The sequence below is a fragment of the Pan paniscus genome, chromosome 9, assembly GCF_029289425.2.
Source record: "Pan paniscus chromosome 9, NHGRI_mPanPan1-v2.0_pri, whole genome shotgun sequence".
NCBI lineage: Eukaryota > Metazoa > Chordata > Mammalia > Primates > Hominidae > Pan > Pan paniscus.
In genome coordinates this window covers 50,559,921-50,576,315 of record NC_073258.2, presented here as the reverse complement: position 1 = coordinate 50,576,315, position 16,395 = coordinate 50,559,921, and the positions used below count along the sequence as shown (strand labels likewise).

The 16,395-nt window shown below is 42.1% G+C and overlaps 1 protein-coding gene and 1 pseudogene across 1 annotated transcript; one reads left to right on the top strand and one right to left on the bottom strand.

The window, feature by feature from the left end:
* LOC100979696 (olfactory receptor 4A8-like) overlaps nucleotides 1–16,395 on the bottom strand; it is a 238,692-nt pseudogene that overhangs the window by 209,364 nt on the left and 12,933 nt on the right.
* Nucleotides 1,964–15,613, top strand: LOC100983750 (olfactory receptor 4C45-like). Its single transcript, XM_055095144.1, has 2 exons — nucleotides 1,964–2,018; nucleotides 14,988–15,613. Exons 1-2 carry the CDS (start codon nucleotides 1,964–1,966, stop codon nucleotides 15,611–15,613), a joined length of 681 nt encoding a protein of 226 aa, XP_054951119.1.

Here is a 16,395-nt window from a genome sequence, read left to right as displayed (position 1 = left end):
CCCATCTCTACTAAAAATAGAAAAATTAGCTGGGCGTGGTGGCCATGCCTGTAATCCCAGCTACTCTGGAGGCTGAGGCACGAAAATCACTTGAACCCGGGGAGCAGAGGATGTGGTGAACCAAGATTGTGCCACTGCACTCCAGGCTGGGCAACACAGCGAGACTCCATCTCAAAAAATGAAAAAAAGAGAATTAGTGACATGTGAGTAATTAAGGCAGAAATTCTGCACATTCAAATTTGAATAAAGAATTGCAGCCCAGCTGCAGACCATTGAGATGGGAAGTAATTTGAGATGTGGATACAGTGCAATCCTAAGAAAAATAATCCAGATTTTTTAAAAGATCTAGACCAGAGCCAGGCCAGAAGTCCTATAAATCTCAGCAACTTCACTTCTACCTTCATAAGAACTGAATTAACCCACAGGACTAAACAACTATGCTTAACTCTTATGTTAAGTATATATTACATACAAATTAATATTCAACAGTTTAGTAAACAATTTATTCCAAGGAGGTGAGTTTTTCTTAATTGTGGCTAACCCATTTTCTGGTCATGAAATATCTATGTGCTACCACTATGTTTTCCAGCCCACTCCTTTTTAAGGAGAGCCACATTTGCAGAAGTGATATATGTCACATTGAGGCATAACCATTTAGGAGCCAGCAAGCTACTCCCCAGCTTTATTTTTCCCTGCTGCAGCAAACCTGGGAGACACAAACTGATATGAAACAGCTATACAGAAGCAACAGTCTGGATTGCTGAGTAACTACATAGAGAACAGTTCCCTAGAGGATCACCCAACCCACAGCTCAGCAGATTTGGCTTGAACAGGAAATAAAATTGTATGTGTTAAACCACTGAGAGTTCAGAATTCATATGTTACCACAGCAAAATGCAGCTTATGCTGACTAATGACACAACTAACTTTATCTTTTAAAGGACTTATAAGAGTTAACATAACATTTGCAATTATCTTGATTCGCAAATAGCATAGAATGGGTAAATACCAATCCTTACATAATCAAGTCTAAATAGAGCCTTTTTCAGCTTTGGTGCAGCTCACTACGGTAACTGACAAATTTAAGCCATAAATTTATAAACCATCTTCTTTTTCCCTTTACCTAAGTTGTAAGGCAATACTGAAGAAAATTATACAATTATACACTAAGGGGATGCCAAAAAATTGTGAACTCCAATATGAACTAGGTCTTCAAAACTTCCTGAGCAAAATTTCTGGCTATCATAGACAGGTCCTTCTTTCTACACATTCTTGTTTGTTTGTTTGTTTGTTTCTGTTTGTAAGTGGTTTATTTCACAGCAATAGATAACTGAAATGGGCAAAGGTGGAAAACAGATGCAGGACACCAGTGGGCCAGCTTTTGTGGTCATTTAGGGAAGAAATGACAGACTCGAGCAGACCAGTGGAGGTGAGGATAGTAAGTGGTCGGATTCAGGACACTCTTTATTAGTTCAGTTTTCAGGTTGGAATGCTAGGAAAAAAGAGGTATAACAGAAAAGCAGCAAGTCCCTGCCTGGCTCTCCTCTCCAGACCACTCCTTACAGACAACTACTTTAGACTCCTAGCTCTCTCTTTGATAGCTACCACCATATTGCACCAACCAGTTGCTTATACTGTTAGCTTTTTTTTTCCTTTGTTTTGCTTTTTTAAAAAAAATAAGATTAAACCATTGCATAGAGAGAAGTCCTTCTTAATCAAGAAACAAAACCTCAAAAGCATAAAAAGACCTCCAAAAAATAAAAAAAAACTTGTGTATTATTTAAAAAATGCCACAAAGTTAAAAGAGGAGCTATAATGAAAATATTTGCAAAATATAACAAAAATCTCATACCCTAAATATATAAACAATTCTAAAGGAAAAGACAGTCAAATAGAGATTAGTATTCAGCTGCTTTAAGAACTTCCCTTTATATTGCTGCATTTTGATGTATGAGTTTTAGACATGTCTCATCCTCCACTGGCTTCTCAGACCATGGTGGTCTCAGGGTTCCAAGAAGGTGAGAGGAGAAGTTTCGAGACTTCTTAGAGCCTCAGCTGTGGAACTCACACAATGTCCCTTCTTTCTTGTCTTATTGGTCAAAATAACTCATAAGGCCAACCCAGGTCAAAAGGGTGAAGAAATAGACCCCCCCCCCTCCACTGGGATAAACAGCAAAGTCCCATTGCAAAGTGGTGTGGGTACAGAGATGTATGGTTCTTTGGGATCATTATTATAACACTCTCTCATATGATGCCTAAAAATGCCTTTCTTCAGCACTCAAAATTGATTGTTTGGCTGGGGATATTATTTTAGATTGATAACTATTTTTTCTAAGAATGAAAGCATTGCTGCATTGTCTTATAGCTTCCAGTATTGTTGGCAAGGGTAATGTCATTTTGATTTCTGTTCCTTTATATATGATCTCATATTCTCCTCTGAAATCTTTCAGGATCTACTTATTTATTGTATAGTGCACCCTTGACATCAGTAACTCCATCTTAGAAAAAGATCTACTTTACATTTCATAAGGCACTTTGTCAGCTGAGACCAGATGTTTTGCCTGATCAATAAAAACTGCATCCAGGCCAGGTGTGGTGACTCATGCCTGTAATCCCAGCATTTTGGGAGGCCGAGGCAGGCAGATAACCTGAGGTCAGAAGTTCGAGACCAGCCTGGTCAACATGGCAAACCCCTACCTCTACTAAAAATATAAAAATTAGCCACACTTGGTGGCTGGTGCCTGTAATTCCAGCTACTCAGCAGGCTGAGGCACAAGACTCACTTGAACCTGGGAATCGGAGGCTGCAATGAGCTGAGATCTCACCACTGCCCTCCAGCCTGGGCAATATAGTGAGACTCTGTCTCAAAAATAAATAAATATATACCTACCTACATACATACATACATACATACATACATACATACATACATACATACTTCATCCAATCAGATAAGGACATAACCAAGCACATGCCTCCACTATCAGTCCTCACCAGAGGACTCTGTGGCCATAAAAAGAACAGGACTTCAGCAGCTCGAATCAGCTGTCTTAACAGACACTGTCTTGTTGTCATTTGTGATAAGCACCTGGAATCTGCCACCAAAGGCTCTGCCCACATCAAAGACGCATTCTTGCAAGACCAATGGACCACCTGGCCCAGACAAGGAAATTCTTTTTGTCTACATTGCTTGGTTTGTTAACCTCTTTTCCTATCCCCTTTTTCTTGATGTTAAATATTACTTTGTTTGCTATAGAACGTTTAATCTATAACATTCATATATTGATTAAGTGTACTATTATGTAGGATTTGCAATATTGACTGACTTTTGGAATGGCTTGTCAGGCTCTGTGCCTGCAGCTCTGACTACCAAGTGAATGGGAAGTACTAAGGAGAATTGCCTCCTTGGGAAATCCATGTAGCTTGAGGCTTTTATGATTGAGATGGCACCAATAAAAGTCAGACATCATGGAAAGACACAACTGTGCATGGTGTTGGTTATCTCTGACCTCGTGCTGCTCATGGGATCTACAGTGTGATGAAGTTTCATAACATGGCCTTGTATGTCTTCTTTTTTTATTTTATCTCTTCCTCTTCCTGTTTTTTATTTACTGTGTTAAGCATTCAGAAGGTCATTTTAATCTGGAAACACGTGTCCTTCAGTTTGGAAGTTTTTCTGATATTATTTCTTTGATAGATATATTTTCCATAAATATATTTCCTCATAAAAATTAGAAGAGTGGCATTATTTTACATTTTTGAACATCTCTTTTCTTAATTTCAATAGCTTTATGAGTATAAGTGGTTTTGTTTACATAAATAAATTTATCCATGTATAATGGTGAAGTCTGGGCTTTTAGGGTACCTATCACTGAATAGTGTACAGTGTACCCAATAGCTGACTTTTTTATCCCTCATCTATCTCTCACCCTTCCCGCTTCTGAGTCTCCAGTGTCTAGTGTACCAGTCTGCATGCCTTTGTGTATCCATAGCTTAGTTCCTACTTATAAGTGAAAACATGCAGTATTTGGTTTTTTCTTCCTGAGTTACTTCACTTAGGATAACAGCCTCCAGTTCCATCTAAGTTCCTGCAAGAGATATTATTTAGTTCTTTTTTATGGCTGAGTAGTATTCCATGATATATACATGCCACATTTTCTTTATTGGTTGTTGTTCACTTAGGTTGATTCCATGTGTTTGCAGTTGTGAATTGTGCTGTGATAAACATACACATACAAGTTTCTTTTTAATATAATGACTTATTTTCCTTTGATTAGATGCCCAGTAGTGGGATTGGTAGATTAAATGGTAGACCTACTTTTAGTTCTTTGAGAAATCTTCATAAGTTTTCCATAGAGGTTGCACTAATTTACATTTCCACCAACAATCTTTAAGCATTCCCTTTTCACCTCATCCACACTAACGTCTATTGTTGTGGTTTTAATTTGCATTTCCATGATGATTAGTGATGTTGAGTATTTTTTATGTTTGTTGCCCATTTGTATATCCTCTTTTGAGAAATGTCTATTCATATCATTTGCTCACATTTTAGTGGGATTATTTGGTTTTTCCTTGCTAATTTGTTTGAGTTCCTTGTAGATTCTGGATATTAGTCCTTCGTCAAATGTTGAGTTTATAAATTTTTTTTTGATTCTGTAGGTTGTCTGTTTGCTCTGTTGATTATTTCTTTTGCTATGCAGAATCATTTCAGTTTAATTAAGTCCTATTTATTTTTATTTTTGTTGCATTTGCTTTTGGGGTCTTAGACATAAATTCTTTGCCTAGGTCAATGTTCAAAAAAGTTTTTCCTAGGTTCTTCTAGAATTTTTACGGTTTCCATTCTTACATTTAATTTTTTAATCCATCTTGAGTTAATTTTTGTATATGATGAGAGATAGATATCTGGTTTCCTTCTTCTGAATGTGGCTATCCCATTTTCCCAGCACCATTTATTGAATAGGTTGTCCTTTCCCCAGTGCATGTTTTTTTGTCTGTTTTTGGGTTTTTTTGTCTGCTTTGTCAAAGATCAGTTGGTTGTAGATATTTGTCATTATTTCTAGGTTCTCCATTCTCTTCTATTTGTCTATATATATACTTTTATACCAATACCATGCTATTTTGGTTATTATATCCTTGTAGGATAATTTAAAGTCAGGTAATATGGTGCCTTCAGCTTTGTTCTTTTTGCCTAGGATTGCTTTAGCTATTTGAGCTCTTTCTTGGTTCCATATGAATTTTAGTTTTGTTTTTCTAATTGTGCGAAAAATGAGGTTGGTATTTTGATAGGAATTGCACTGAATCTATAGATTGCTTTGAGTAATATGGTCATTTTCACATTGATTCTTCCAATCTATGAGCATGGCATGTTTTTCTATTTGTTTCCTACATATTCTTCCAATTTCAATAACTTGTTAATATGGTTTGGCTATGTGTCCCCACACAAATCTCATGCCAAATTGTAATTCCCAGCGTTGTGGAAGGGACCTAGTGGGAGGTGATCGGATCATGGGGACGGATTTCCCCCTTGCTGTATTTTGTGATAGTGACTGAGTTCTCATGAGATATGGTTGTTTAAATGTGCCTAGAACAACCCCCTTTGCTCTCTCTCTCTTGCTCCCTTGCTTGCTTCCCCTTCACCTTCTGCCATTATTGTAAGTTCCCTGAGGCCTTCCAGCCATGCTTCTGGTACAGCCTACAGAACTGTGAGTCAATTAAACCTCTTTTCTTCATAAATTACCCAGTCTCAAGTAGTTCTTTATAGCAATGTGAGAATGGACTAATATAGAAAATTGGTACCACAGAAGTGGGGCATTGCTATAAAGGTACCTGAAAATGTTGGAAGCAACTTTGGAACTAGGTAATAGGCAAAGATTGGAACAGATAGAGGGCTCAGAAGAAGACAGGAGGATGTGGAAAAATTTGGAACTTCCTAGAGGTTTGTGAATGCTTTGACCAAAATGCTGATAGTGATATAGACAGAGATGGCCAAGCTAATGAGGTATCAGATGGAGATAAAGGAACTTATTGGGAACTAAAGTAAAGGTCACTCTTGCTATGCTTTAGCAAAGAAATTGGCAGCATTGTGCCCCCATTCTAGAGATCTGTGGAACTTTGAACTTGAGACGATTTAGGGTACCTGGCAGAAAAATTCTAAGCACCAAAGCATTTAACATGTAGCCTGGCTGCTTCTAAAAAGCCTATGCTCATTTGCATAAACAAATAAATGACCTGAAAATAAAACTTATATTAAAAAGGGAAGCAGAGCATAAAAGCTTGGGAAATTTGCAGCCCAACTATGCAGTAGAAAAGAAAAAAACCATTTTCTGGGGAGGAATTCAAGGCTGCAGAAATTTGCATAAGTAAAGAAGAGCCAAATGTTAATAGTCAAGATAATGGAGAAAATTACTCCATGGCATTTCAGAGACCTTTGTGGCAGCCCCTCCCATCACAGGCCTGGAGGCCTAAGAGGAAAAAATTGTTTCATGGGCCAGGCCCAAGGCCTTCCTGCTGTGTGCAGCCTCAGAACATGGCACCCTGCCTCCCAGCCACTCCAGCTCTAGTCATGGCTAAAAGGGGCCAAAGTACAGATCAGGGCATTGACTCAGAGGGTGCAAGGCCCAAGCTTCCACATGGTATTTGGCCTGCAGGTGTGCAGAAGGCAAAAGTTGAGGTTTGGGAGCCTCTGTCTAGATTTCAAAGGATGTATGGAAATGTCTTGATGTCCAGGCAGACGTTTGCTTCAGTTCTCATTCGGGAACCTCTACTATGGCAGTGCAAAGGAGAAATGTGGAGTGGAAGCCCCCACACAGAGTCCTCACTGAAGCACTACCTACTGGAACTGTGAGAAAAGGGCCATCATCCTCCAGATCACAGAATGATAGATCTACCCACAGCTTGCCCCGGCACCTGGAAAAGCTGCAGGCACTCAATGTTAGCCCATGAAAGCAGCCACAGGGACTGTACCCTGCAGAGCCACAGGGATGGAGCTGCCCAAGGCCTTGAGAGCCCAACTTCTTTTGCATCAGTGTGACCTGGATGTGAGACATGTAGTCAAAGCAGATTACTTTGGAGCTTTAGGATTTAATGACTACCCTACTGGGTTTCAGACTTGCATGGAGCTTATAGCCCCTTTGCCTTGGCCAATTTCTCCCTTTTGGAATGGGGACATTTGCTTGCCTAATGCTTATACCCCCATTGTATCTTGGAGGTAACTAACTTGTTTTTGGTTTTATAGGCACACAGGAGTAAGGGACTTGCCTTGTCTCAGGTTAGACTTTGGACTTGGACTTTTGAGTTAATGCTAGAATTAGTTAGGATTTGGGGGGACTGTTGGAAGGCATGATTGTGTTTCGAAATGTGATAAGGATGTTAAATGTGGGAGGGACTGGGACAGAATTACACAGTTTGGCTCTGTGTCCCCACACAAATCTCATGTTGAATTGTAATTTTCAATGCTGTGGGAGGGAAGTGGTCGGGGGTGAATGGATTACAGGGGCAGATTTCCCCCTTGCTATTTTCATGAGAGTAAGTCCTCATGAGATTGGGTTGTTTAAACATGTGTAGCACTTTCCCCTTCACTGTATCTCCTGTTCCACCACAGTAAGATGTGCTTGCTTCCCCCTTCACTTTCCACCATGATTGTAAGCTTCCTGAGGACCCCCAGCCATGCTTCCTGTACAGCCTGCAGAACTATGAGTCAATTAAATCTCTTTTCTTCATAAATGTCCTGGTCTCAGGTAGTTCCTTATAGCAGTACGAGAACTAATACATCTATATTCCACAAATTTTCCTTTAATCTCAGAACATTACACCTCCTACTTGTCAGGAAAATAGGAACCAAAACAGAATCTCTCAACCTTAAGCTTCTTTATCAATAATGATATGAAAATTCTCACCGGAGAACTCTTGTCCCTCCACAGAAGCATCAATTTGAACTATCTACATTCAAAAATACCTTCACAAGAGCTAAGGAAACCAGCTGAGATATTATAGCACCTGGGTGTAGCACAGAAATAAGAAAAGATGCATTGAAGAGGGTAGAAAAGATGATTTTACATTACCTGTGTCACCACCCATGTTCCCCACAACTCCAGGCAGCATGGCATGGAGAGAAATAGCCTCTGCATGAAGGAAGGAGAGGGAAATGAGCACTGCACTTGGCCTCAGACTCTAATATCAGAATAGCCCCAGTAAAATTCAGCGCTGGCCAGTACCCCATGGCCCCAGGTTCCAGGACTCCCTTGCTCACTTGGTCTCTGGACCCACAATATTGCCAGGCAAACTCCAATAGCTCCAGGTTTCAAGCCTACCCCAGTGTGAGGCAGGCCCCATAGCCCTAGTCATAAGGTCCTATCCACAGATCCAGACTCCAAGCTGACCCTCAGGTCCAGGCTCCCGGCCTGCCTAGTACCAGGCCAGCCCCTGTGACCCCAGTTTCCAGCTCTGCACCAGGTTCCAGACCAGCTCAGAGTAAGGTTGGCCTACACAGCCCTAGGCTTCAGGACCACTCCAGCAGCCCTGAGGTCAGCACCCCTGGCCTCAGGTACCAGACTAGCACTCACAGACAGAGTCTCCAGGCTTATGCAGTATGAGACTGGTCCCTGTGGCCCCACCCACCAGGCTGAACCCAGCATTCCTACATTTTAGCAGACCTAGGACTCAAGGCTTCTTGAATACCCAGGGTCCAGGCCCAGCCCAATAAACCCAAGCACTGGGCCACCCCTCCTGGACCCAGGCTCTAGGAATGCTACTGTGGACCTAGGTTTCAGGCTGGCACCTGAGGCCTCAGGACCCATCCATCCATCATGAACTCAACCCCTAGACTAGCACTTATACACCCAGTCTCCAGTCTGGCCCCTGAAGACCCAAGTTTTAAGCAGATCCCCACAGCTCCATATTCCAGAACCCCATGATTCCAGGCACCAGGCCAGCCCCTGCAATCTTGGCCTCCAGACTGGTGTTTGTAGACCCTGGGTCCATTCCTGCCCCAGCACCAGGCTAGCTCCAGGCTCTAGGCCAATCCATAAGGCCCCCATTCTATTGAGAATAGAGGAAAGTTTTGCTTTTGTTTTCTGGTCCTGGACTTTGGGAGTGTGTCAGTTTGTTTTGAAACCAAAAGTTGAGAGCAGAAAAGGTGATTCCATGCAAAGTTGCAGTCAGTTCTTCATCACCTCACAAACTGAAGGAGAGAAGATAGTAGTGGAGCCTTCTTCTAGAGTGTCTCTATTCTCCACCTCTGGATGCCATCATACATGAGAGCTTGGCTGAGTGTGACTGATTCTCAATGACAATGTGGGAAAGCATGATACCTACTCCAAGTCACACCATTCTCTCTTTGTGGGGTAGAAAGAAAAGATATATACTCTTGAATTCATCATGAGAACATATCATCTAGGTAATCACCCTACAGGAAGTTGATATCTCTGTCACTTTAAATTACCCAGTCTTTGGTAGTTGGAAATCCTGCCGTGTAAGTCCTCTCAGTCATTAATAAAAATCTCACAATCTCCCAGAGTAATCTGACACATGACCTTGAATACTGGTATTCCCCATTCTTCAGAGCAACCATATCATTTAGACCAGACATGGGTTCAGAAAAAAATTTATTCTCTGAACTCTGACCTTTGCCTAAAACCACTCCATATCCTAGGCTAGGCTCAACAATGCCACAACTAGCAAAAAAAACTACAGTGAAGGTTTCCAGATCTTATCCTAAACAACAGCCACAGACATATCTTTAACCCAAGTTCAATTGCATTTCTAAAACTAGCAACTAATGACATTTGTGGGTGCCAAGTGAGAGTAAATGAAGGACCTGACTATTGCTTTGCCAAACATTCCAACAAGGCCAATTACTAATCCTCTGGGTACTTGAAAGGTCAATGCATTGCCAAATACTACAGTCTGTGATAGTCTATTTAAATATTTCTCTAGAGCCAATGAAGAAAGAATTACAAAGAAGGACCTGTGAGCAAATGACAGCAGCAGAGACAGGAAGCAAAATGATGAAGATATGTTTGGGAGACACCACTCCTGAGCTTAGTGGGTTTCTAGGAAAACAGAGTTGAAAGAAGAACTTGAATCAGAAATAAAAGGAATTCTCTCACCACATTTTTCAGGGACTCAAGGAAACAAAATTTCATCAGAATAGATTTGAGAAAACAATATCCAATCAAGTGGATTTGATTTACTTACTCATTTTATAGTTGCATTTTCCAAATTTGATGAATTTTGCATTATTCCTAGTTTTTAATTTGGATTGAATATAGTCCTAAGAGATCTGAAAAATAGATATATTTTGAAGATTGGCTTATACATTCATAGGAAACCCAGAAAGTGAGTAGACACTCAATCCTAGAGATACTGAAGTTTTCTAACTGAAACAGCTTCTTTTCTTAGTAAATTCAGACTGACAATGGAAAGCAAAATAAACTAAAATGTCAGAACTGGAAGAGCCATCTAGAGAATTCCAATATCCCACTTGGCAACTCGTAGAGTCTATTTGCGGCCGTGTTCCATGCCTGCAGGGGAAGAAAGCAGTGACCGCACTCAATCTAAAATTGGAGGAACCCACAATCAACTAGATCCGGGTCAGTGAAAACTAAACCTTTTCTCCCAAATTTTAAGCAGATTAACTTGTTTTAGGTGGGAGGAGCCAACATGGCCAAATAGGAACAGCTCCGGTCTACAGCTCCCAGCGTGAGCGACGCAGAAGACGGTGATTTCTGCATTTCCATCTGAGGTACCGGGTTCATCTCACTAGGGAGTGCCAGACAGTGGGTGCAGGCCAGTGGGTGCGCGCACCGTGCGCGAGCCGAAGCAGGGCGAGGCATTGCCTCACCTGGGAAGCGCAAGGGGTCAGGGAGTTCCCTTTCCTAGTCAAAGAAAGGGGTGACAGATGGCACCTGGAAAATCGGGTCACTCCCACCCGAATATTGCGCTTTTCAGACCGGCTTAAAAAACGGCGCACCACGAGACTATATCCCACACCTGGCTCGGAGGGTCCCACGCCCACGGAATCTCGCTGATTGCTAGCACAGCAGTCTGAAATCAAACTGCAAGGCGGCAGCGAGGCTGGGGGAGGGGCGCCCGCCATTGCCCAGGCTTGCTTAGGTAAACAAAGCAGCCGGGAAGCTCGAACTGGGTGGAGCCCACCACAGCTCAAGGAGGCCTGCCTGCCTCTGTAGGCTCCACCTCTGGGGGCAGGGCACAGACAAACAAAAAGACAGCAGTAACCTCTGCAGACTTAAATGTCCCTGTCTGACAGCTTTGAAGAGAGCAGTGGTTCTCCCAGCACGCAGCTGGAGATCTGAGAACGGGCAGACTGCCTCCTCAAGTGGGTCCCTGACCCCTGACCCCCGAGCAGCCTAACTGGGAGGCACCCCCCAGCAGGGGCACACTGACACCTCACACGGCAGGGTATTCCAACAGACCTGCAGCTGAGGGTCCTGTCTGTTAGAAGGAAAACTAACAAACAGATAGGACATCCACACCGAAAACCCATCTGTACATCACCATCATCAAAGACCAAAAGTAGATAAAACCACAAAGATGGGGAAAAAACAGAACAGAAAAACAGGAAACTCTAAAATGCAGAGCGCCTCTCCTCCTCCAAAGGAACACAGTTCCTCACCAGCAACGGAACAAAGCTGGATGGAGAATGATTTTGACAAGCTGAGAGAAGAAGGCTTCAGACGATCAAATTACTCTGAGCTACGGGAGGACATTCAAACCAAAGGCAAAGAAGTTGAAAACTTTGAAAAAAATTTAGAAGAATGTATAACTAGAATAACCAATACAGAGAAGTGCTTAAAGGAGCTGATGGAGCTGAAAACCAAGGCTCAAGAACTACGTGAAGAATGCAGAAGCCTCAGGAGCCGATGCGATCAACTGGAAGAAAGGGTATCAGCAATGGAAGATGAAATGAATGAAATGAAGTGAGAAGGGAAGTCTAGAGAAAAAAGAATAAAAAGAAATGAGCAAAGCCTCCAAGAAATATGGGACTATGTGAAAAGACCAAATCTACGTCTGATTGGTGTACCTGAAAGTGATGCGGAGAATGAAACCAAGTTGGAAAACACTCTGCAGGATATTATCCAGGAGAACTTCCCCAATCTAGCAAGGCAGGCCAACGTTCAGATTCAGGAAATACAGAGAACGCCACAAAGATACTCCTCGAGAAGAGCAACTCCAAGACACATAATTGTCAGATTCACCAAAGTTGAAATGAAGGAAAAAATGTTAAGGGCAGCCAGACAGAAACGTCGGGTTACCCTCAAAGGGAAGCCCATCAGACTAACAGCAGATCTCTCGGCAGAAACCCTACAAGCCAGAAGAGAGTGGGGGCCAATATTCAACATTCTTAAAGAAAAGAATTTTCAACCCAGAATTTCATATCCAGCCAAACTAAGCTTCATAAGTGAAGGAGAAATAAAATACTTTACAGACAAGCAAATGCTGACCAATTTTGTCACCACCAGGCCTGCCCTAAAAGAGCTCCTGAAGGAAGCGCTAAACATGGAAAGGAACAACTGGTACCAGCCACTGCAAAATCATGCCAAAATGTAAAGACCATCAAGACTAGGAAGAAACTGCATCAACTAACGAGCAAAATCACCAGCTAACATCATAATGACAGGATCAAATTCACACATAACAATATTAACTTTAAATGTAAATGGACTAAATTCTCCAATTAAAAGACACAGACTGGCAAGTTGGATAAAGAGTCAAGACCCATCAGTGTGCTGTATTCAGGAAACCCATCTCACGTGCAGAGACACACATAGGCTCAAAATAAAAGGATGGAGGAAGATCTACCAAGCAAATGGAAAACAAAAAAAGGCAGGGGTTGCAATCCTAGTCTCTGATAAAACAGACTTTAAACCAACAAAGATCAAAAGAGACAAAGAAGGCCATTATATAATGGTAAAGGGATCAATTCAACAAGAGGAGCTAACTATCCTAAATATTTATGCACCCAATACAGGAGCACTCCGATTCATAAAGCAAGTCCTGAGTGACCTACAAAGAGACTTAGACTCCCACACATTAATAATGGGAGACTTTAACACCCCACTGTCAACATTAGACAGATCAACGAGACAGAAAGTCAACAAGGATACCCAGGAATTGAACTCAGCTCTGCACCAAGCGGACCTAATAGACATCTACAGAACTCTCCACCCCAAATCAACAGAATATACATTTTTTTCAGCACCACACCACACCTATTCCAAAATTGACCACATTGTTGGAAGTAAAGCTCTCCTCAGCAAATGTAAAAGAACAGAAATTATAACAAACTATCTCTCAGACCACAGTGCAATCAAACTAGAACTCAGGATTAAGAATCTCACTCAAAGCCGCTCAACTACATGGAAACTGAACAACCTGCTCCTGAATGACTACTGGGTACATAACGAAATGAAGGCAGAAATAAAGATGTTCTTTGAAACCAACGAGAACAAAGACACAACATACCAGAATCTCTGGGACGCATTCAAAGCAGTGTGTAGGGAAATTTATAGCACTAAATGCCCACAAGAGAAAGCAGGAAAGATCCAAAATTGACACCCTAACATCACAATTAAAAGAATTAGAAAAGCAAGAGCAAACACATTCAAAAGCTAGCAGAAGGCAAGAAATAACTAAAATCAGAGCAGAACTGAAGGAAATAGAGAAACAAAAAACCCTTCAAAAAATCAATGAATCCAGGAGATGGTTTTTTGAAAGGATCAACAAAATTGATAGACCGCTAGCAAGACTAATAAAGAAAAAAAGAGAGAAGAATCAAATAGACGCAATAAAAAATGATAAAGGGGATATCACCACCGATTGCATTCCTTTGGAGGAGGAGAGGTGCTCTGCTTTTTAGAGTTTCCAGTTTTTCTGCTCTGTTTTTTCCCCATTTTTGTGGTTTTATCTACCTTTGGTCTTTGATGATGGTGATGTACAGATGGGTTTTTGGTGTGGATGTCCTTTCTGTTTGTTAGTTTTCCTTCTAAGAGACAGGACATCAGCTGCAGGTCTGTTGGAGTTTGCTAGAGGTCCACTGCAGACCCTGTTTGCCTGGGTATCAGCAGCGGTGGCTGCAGAACAGCAGTGTCTGTAGAAGAGCGGATATCAGTGAACCGCAAGTGCTGCTGCCTGATCATTCCTCTGGAAGTTTTGTCTCAGAGGAGTACCTGGCCATGTGAGGTGTCAGTCTGCCTCTACTGGGGGGTGCCTCCCAGTTAGGCTGCTCGGGGGTCAGGGACCCACTTGAGGAGGCAGTCTGCCCGTTCTCAGATCTCCAGCTGTGTGCTGGGAGAACCACTACTCTCTTTAAAGCTGTCAGACAGGGATGTTTAAGTCTGCAGAGGTTACTGCTGTCTTTTTGTTTGTCTGTGCCCTGCCCCCAGAGGTGGAGCCTACAGAGGCAGGCAGGCCTCCTTGAGCTGTGGTGGGCTCCACCCAGTTCAAGCTTCCCGGCTGCTTTGTTTACCTAATGAAGCCTGGGCAATGGCAGGTGTCCCTCCCCCAGCCTCGCTGCCACCTTGCAGTTTGATCTCAGACTGCTGTGCTAGAAATCAGTGAGACTCCGTGGGCATAGGACCCTCTGAGCCAGTTGTGGGATATAATCTCCTGGTGTGCCGTTTTTTAAGCACGGCACATACTGGAATATACGGCAATACTGGAAAAGTGCAGTATTAGGGTGGGAGTGACCTGATTTTCCAGGTGCCATCTGTCACCCCTTTCTTTGACTAGGAAAGGGAACTCCCTGACCCCTTGTACTTCCTGGGTGAGGCAATGCCTCACCCTGCTTCAGCTCATGCATGGTGCACTGCACCCACTGTCCTGCACCCACTGTCTGGCACTCCCTAGTGAGATGAACCCGGTACCTCCGATGAAAATGCAGAAATCACCCATCTTCTGCATCGCTCACGCTGGGAGCTGTAGACTGGAGCCCTTCCTACTGGGCTATCTTGGCTCCACCTCCCCCACAGAACATTTCTTTGAGGCAGCTGAGATCATCTTATTAAGTGTCATGGCCTATGACCGCTATGTGGCCATCCGTAAGCCCTTGCACTATGCAACCATCATGAGCCAACCTATGTGTGGATTCCTGATGGTGGTGGCTGGGATTCTGGGATTTGTGCATGAAGGGATCCAGACTTTGTTCATAGCCCAGTTACCATTCTGTGGCCCCAATGTCATCAACCACTTTATGTGTGATTTAGTACCTCTTCTGGAGCTGGCCTGCACAGACACTCACACCTTGGGGCCTCTGATTGCTGCCAACAGTGGGTCACTGTGTTTCCTCATTTTTTCCATGCTGGTTGCTTCCTATGTCATCATCCTGTGCTCCCTGAGGACTCATAGCTCTGAAGGGCGTCGCAAAGCTCTGTCTAGTTGTGCCTCTCATATCTTCATTGTCATCTTATTCTTTATCCCTTGTTCATACCTGTATCTAAGACCTCTAACCTCCTTCCCCACTGACAAAGCTGTGACTGTGTTTTGCACCCTATTTACACCTATGTTGAACCCTTTAATCTACACCCTCAAAAATAAAGAAGTGAAAAATGTCATTAAGAAGCTCTGGAAGCAAATAATGACGACTGATGATAAATAAGTCTTGTGACACAAACATTTAGGCAAGAATATCTGGTGATATTTTATAGAGATTTATTCTATTTCTTGATCAATTAAACTTGGGACATTCAATTATCTTATCCTGTGTCCATCAATTTTTATTAGGAGGACATATATTAGGCTGGGCTGACATATTCCTTAAGGCACAATAGTGCCAACAGCCCGTGATACTTTTAGGAGCCCTTGAAATGCTTAATGCTTAATTTCTTTAAAAGAAGAAGAAGAAAATGAATATAATATAAGTACAACTGGATTATATTTATCTTTATGCCAATACACTCATAAAATACAATTTTTAATACTTTTTATGGAGGAAAGAACTCACAAGGGCAAAAGTTTCAAGGGCTTACAAAATTTATATTGTTGCCTGCTTGTGGGTATGAAACAGATTAACAGCAACATTCTTGACACCTTTCATACCCAGCACTACAGCTAGAATGAAGTTTTATTTTACAAGAGGACAAACAACTATATATGAAAGGGCTAAAAAGAACATTTTCATGAAAACTTACTTTTAAAAAATTGTATCTCCATTCTCTATAGTATACAATTATCTACAAAAATAATTGAAAGTATTTTTTTTTAGGCAGTGCCTCGCTCTGTCACCCACGCTAGAGTACAGTGGCATGATCTCAGCTCACTGCAACCTCCGCTTCCCGGGTTCAAACAATTCTCGTGCCCCAGCCTCCCAAGTAGCTGGGATTACAGGTGCACACCACCATGCTCAGCTAATTTTTGTATTATTAGTAGAGACAGGGTTTC

Coding starts and splice junctions, on each gene's coding strand:
- LOC100983750 (XM_055095144.1), top strand. CDS start 1,964: ATGTCTCATCCTCCACTGGCTTCTCAGACCATGGTGGTCTCAGGGTTC. Junction 2,019..14,987: donor GGTCTCAGGGTTCCAAGAAG/GTGAGAGGAGAA, acceptor CCTCCCCCACAG/AACATTTCTTTGAGGCAGCT.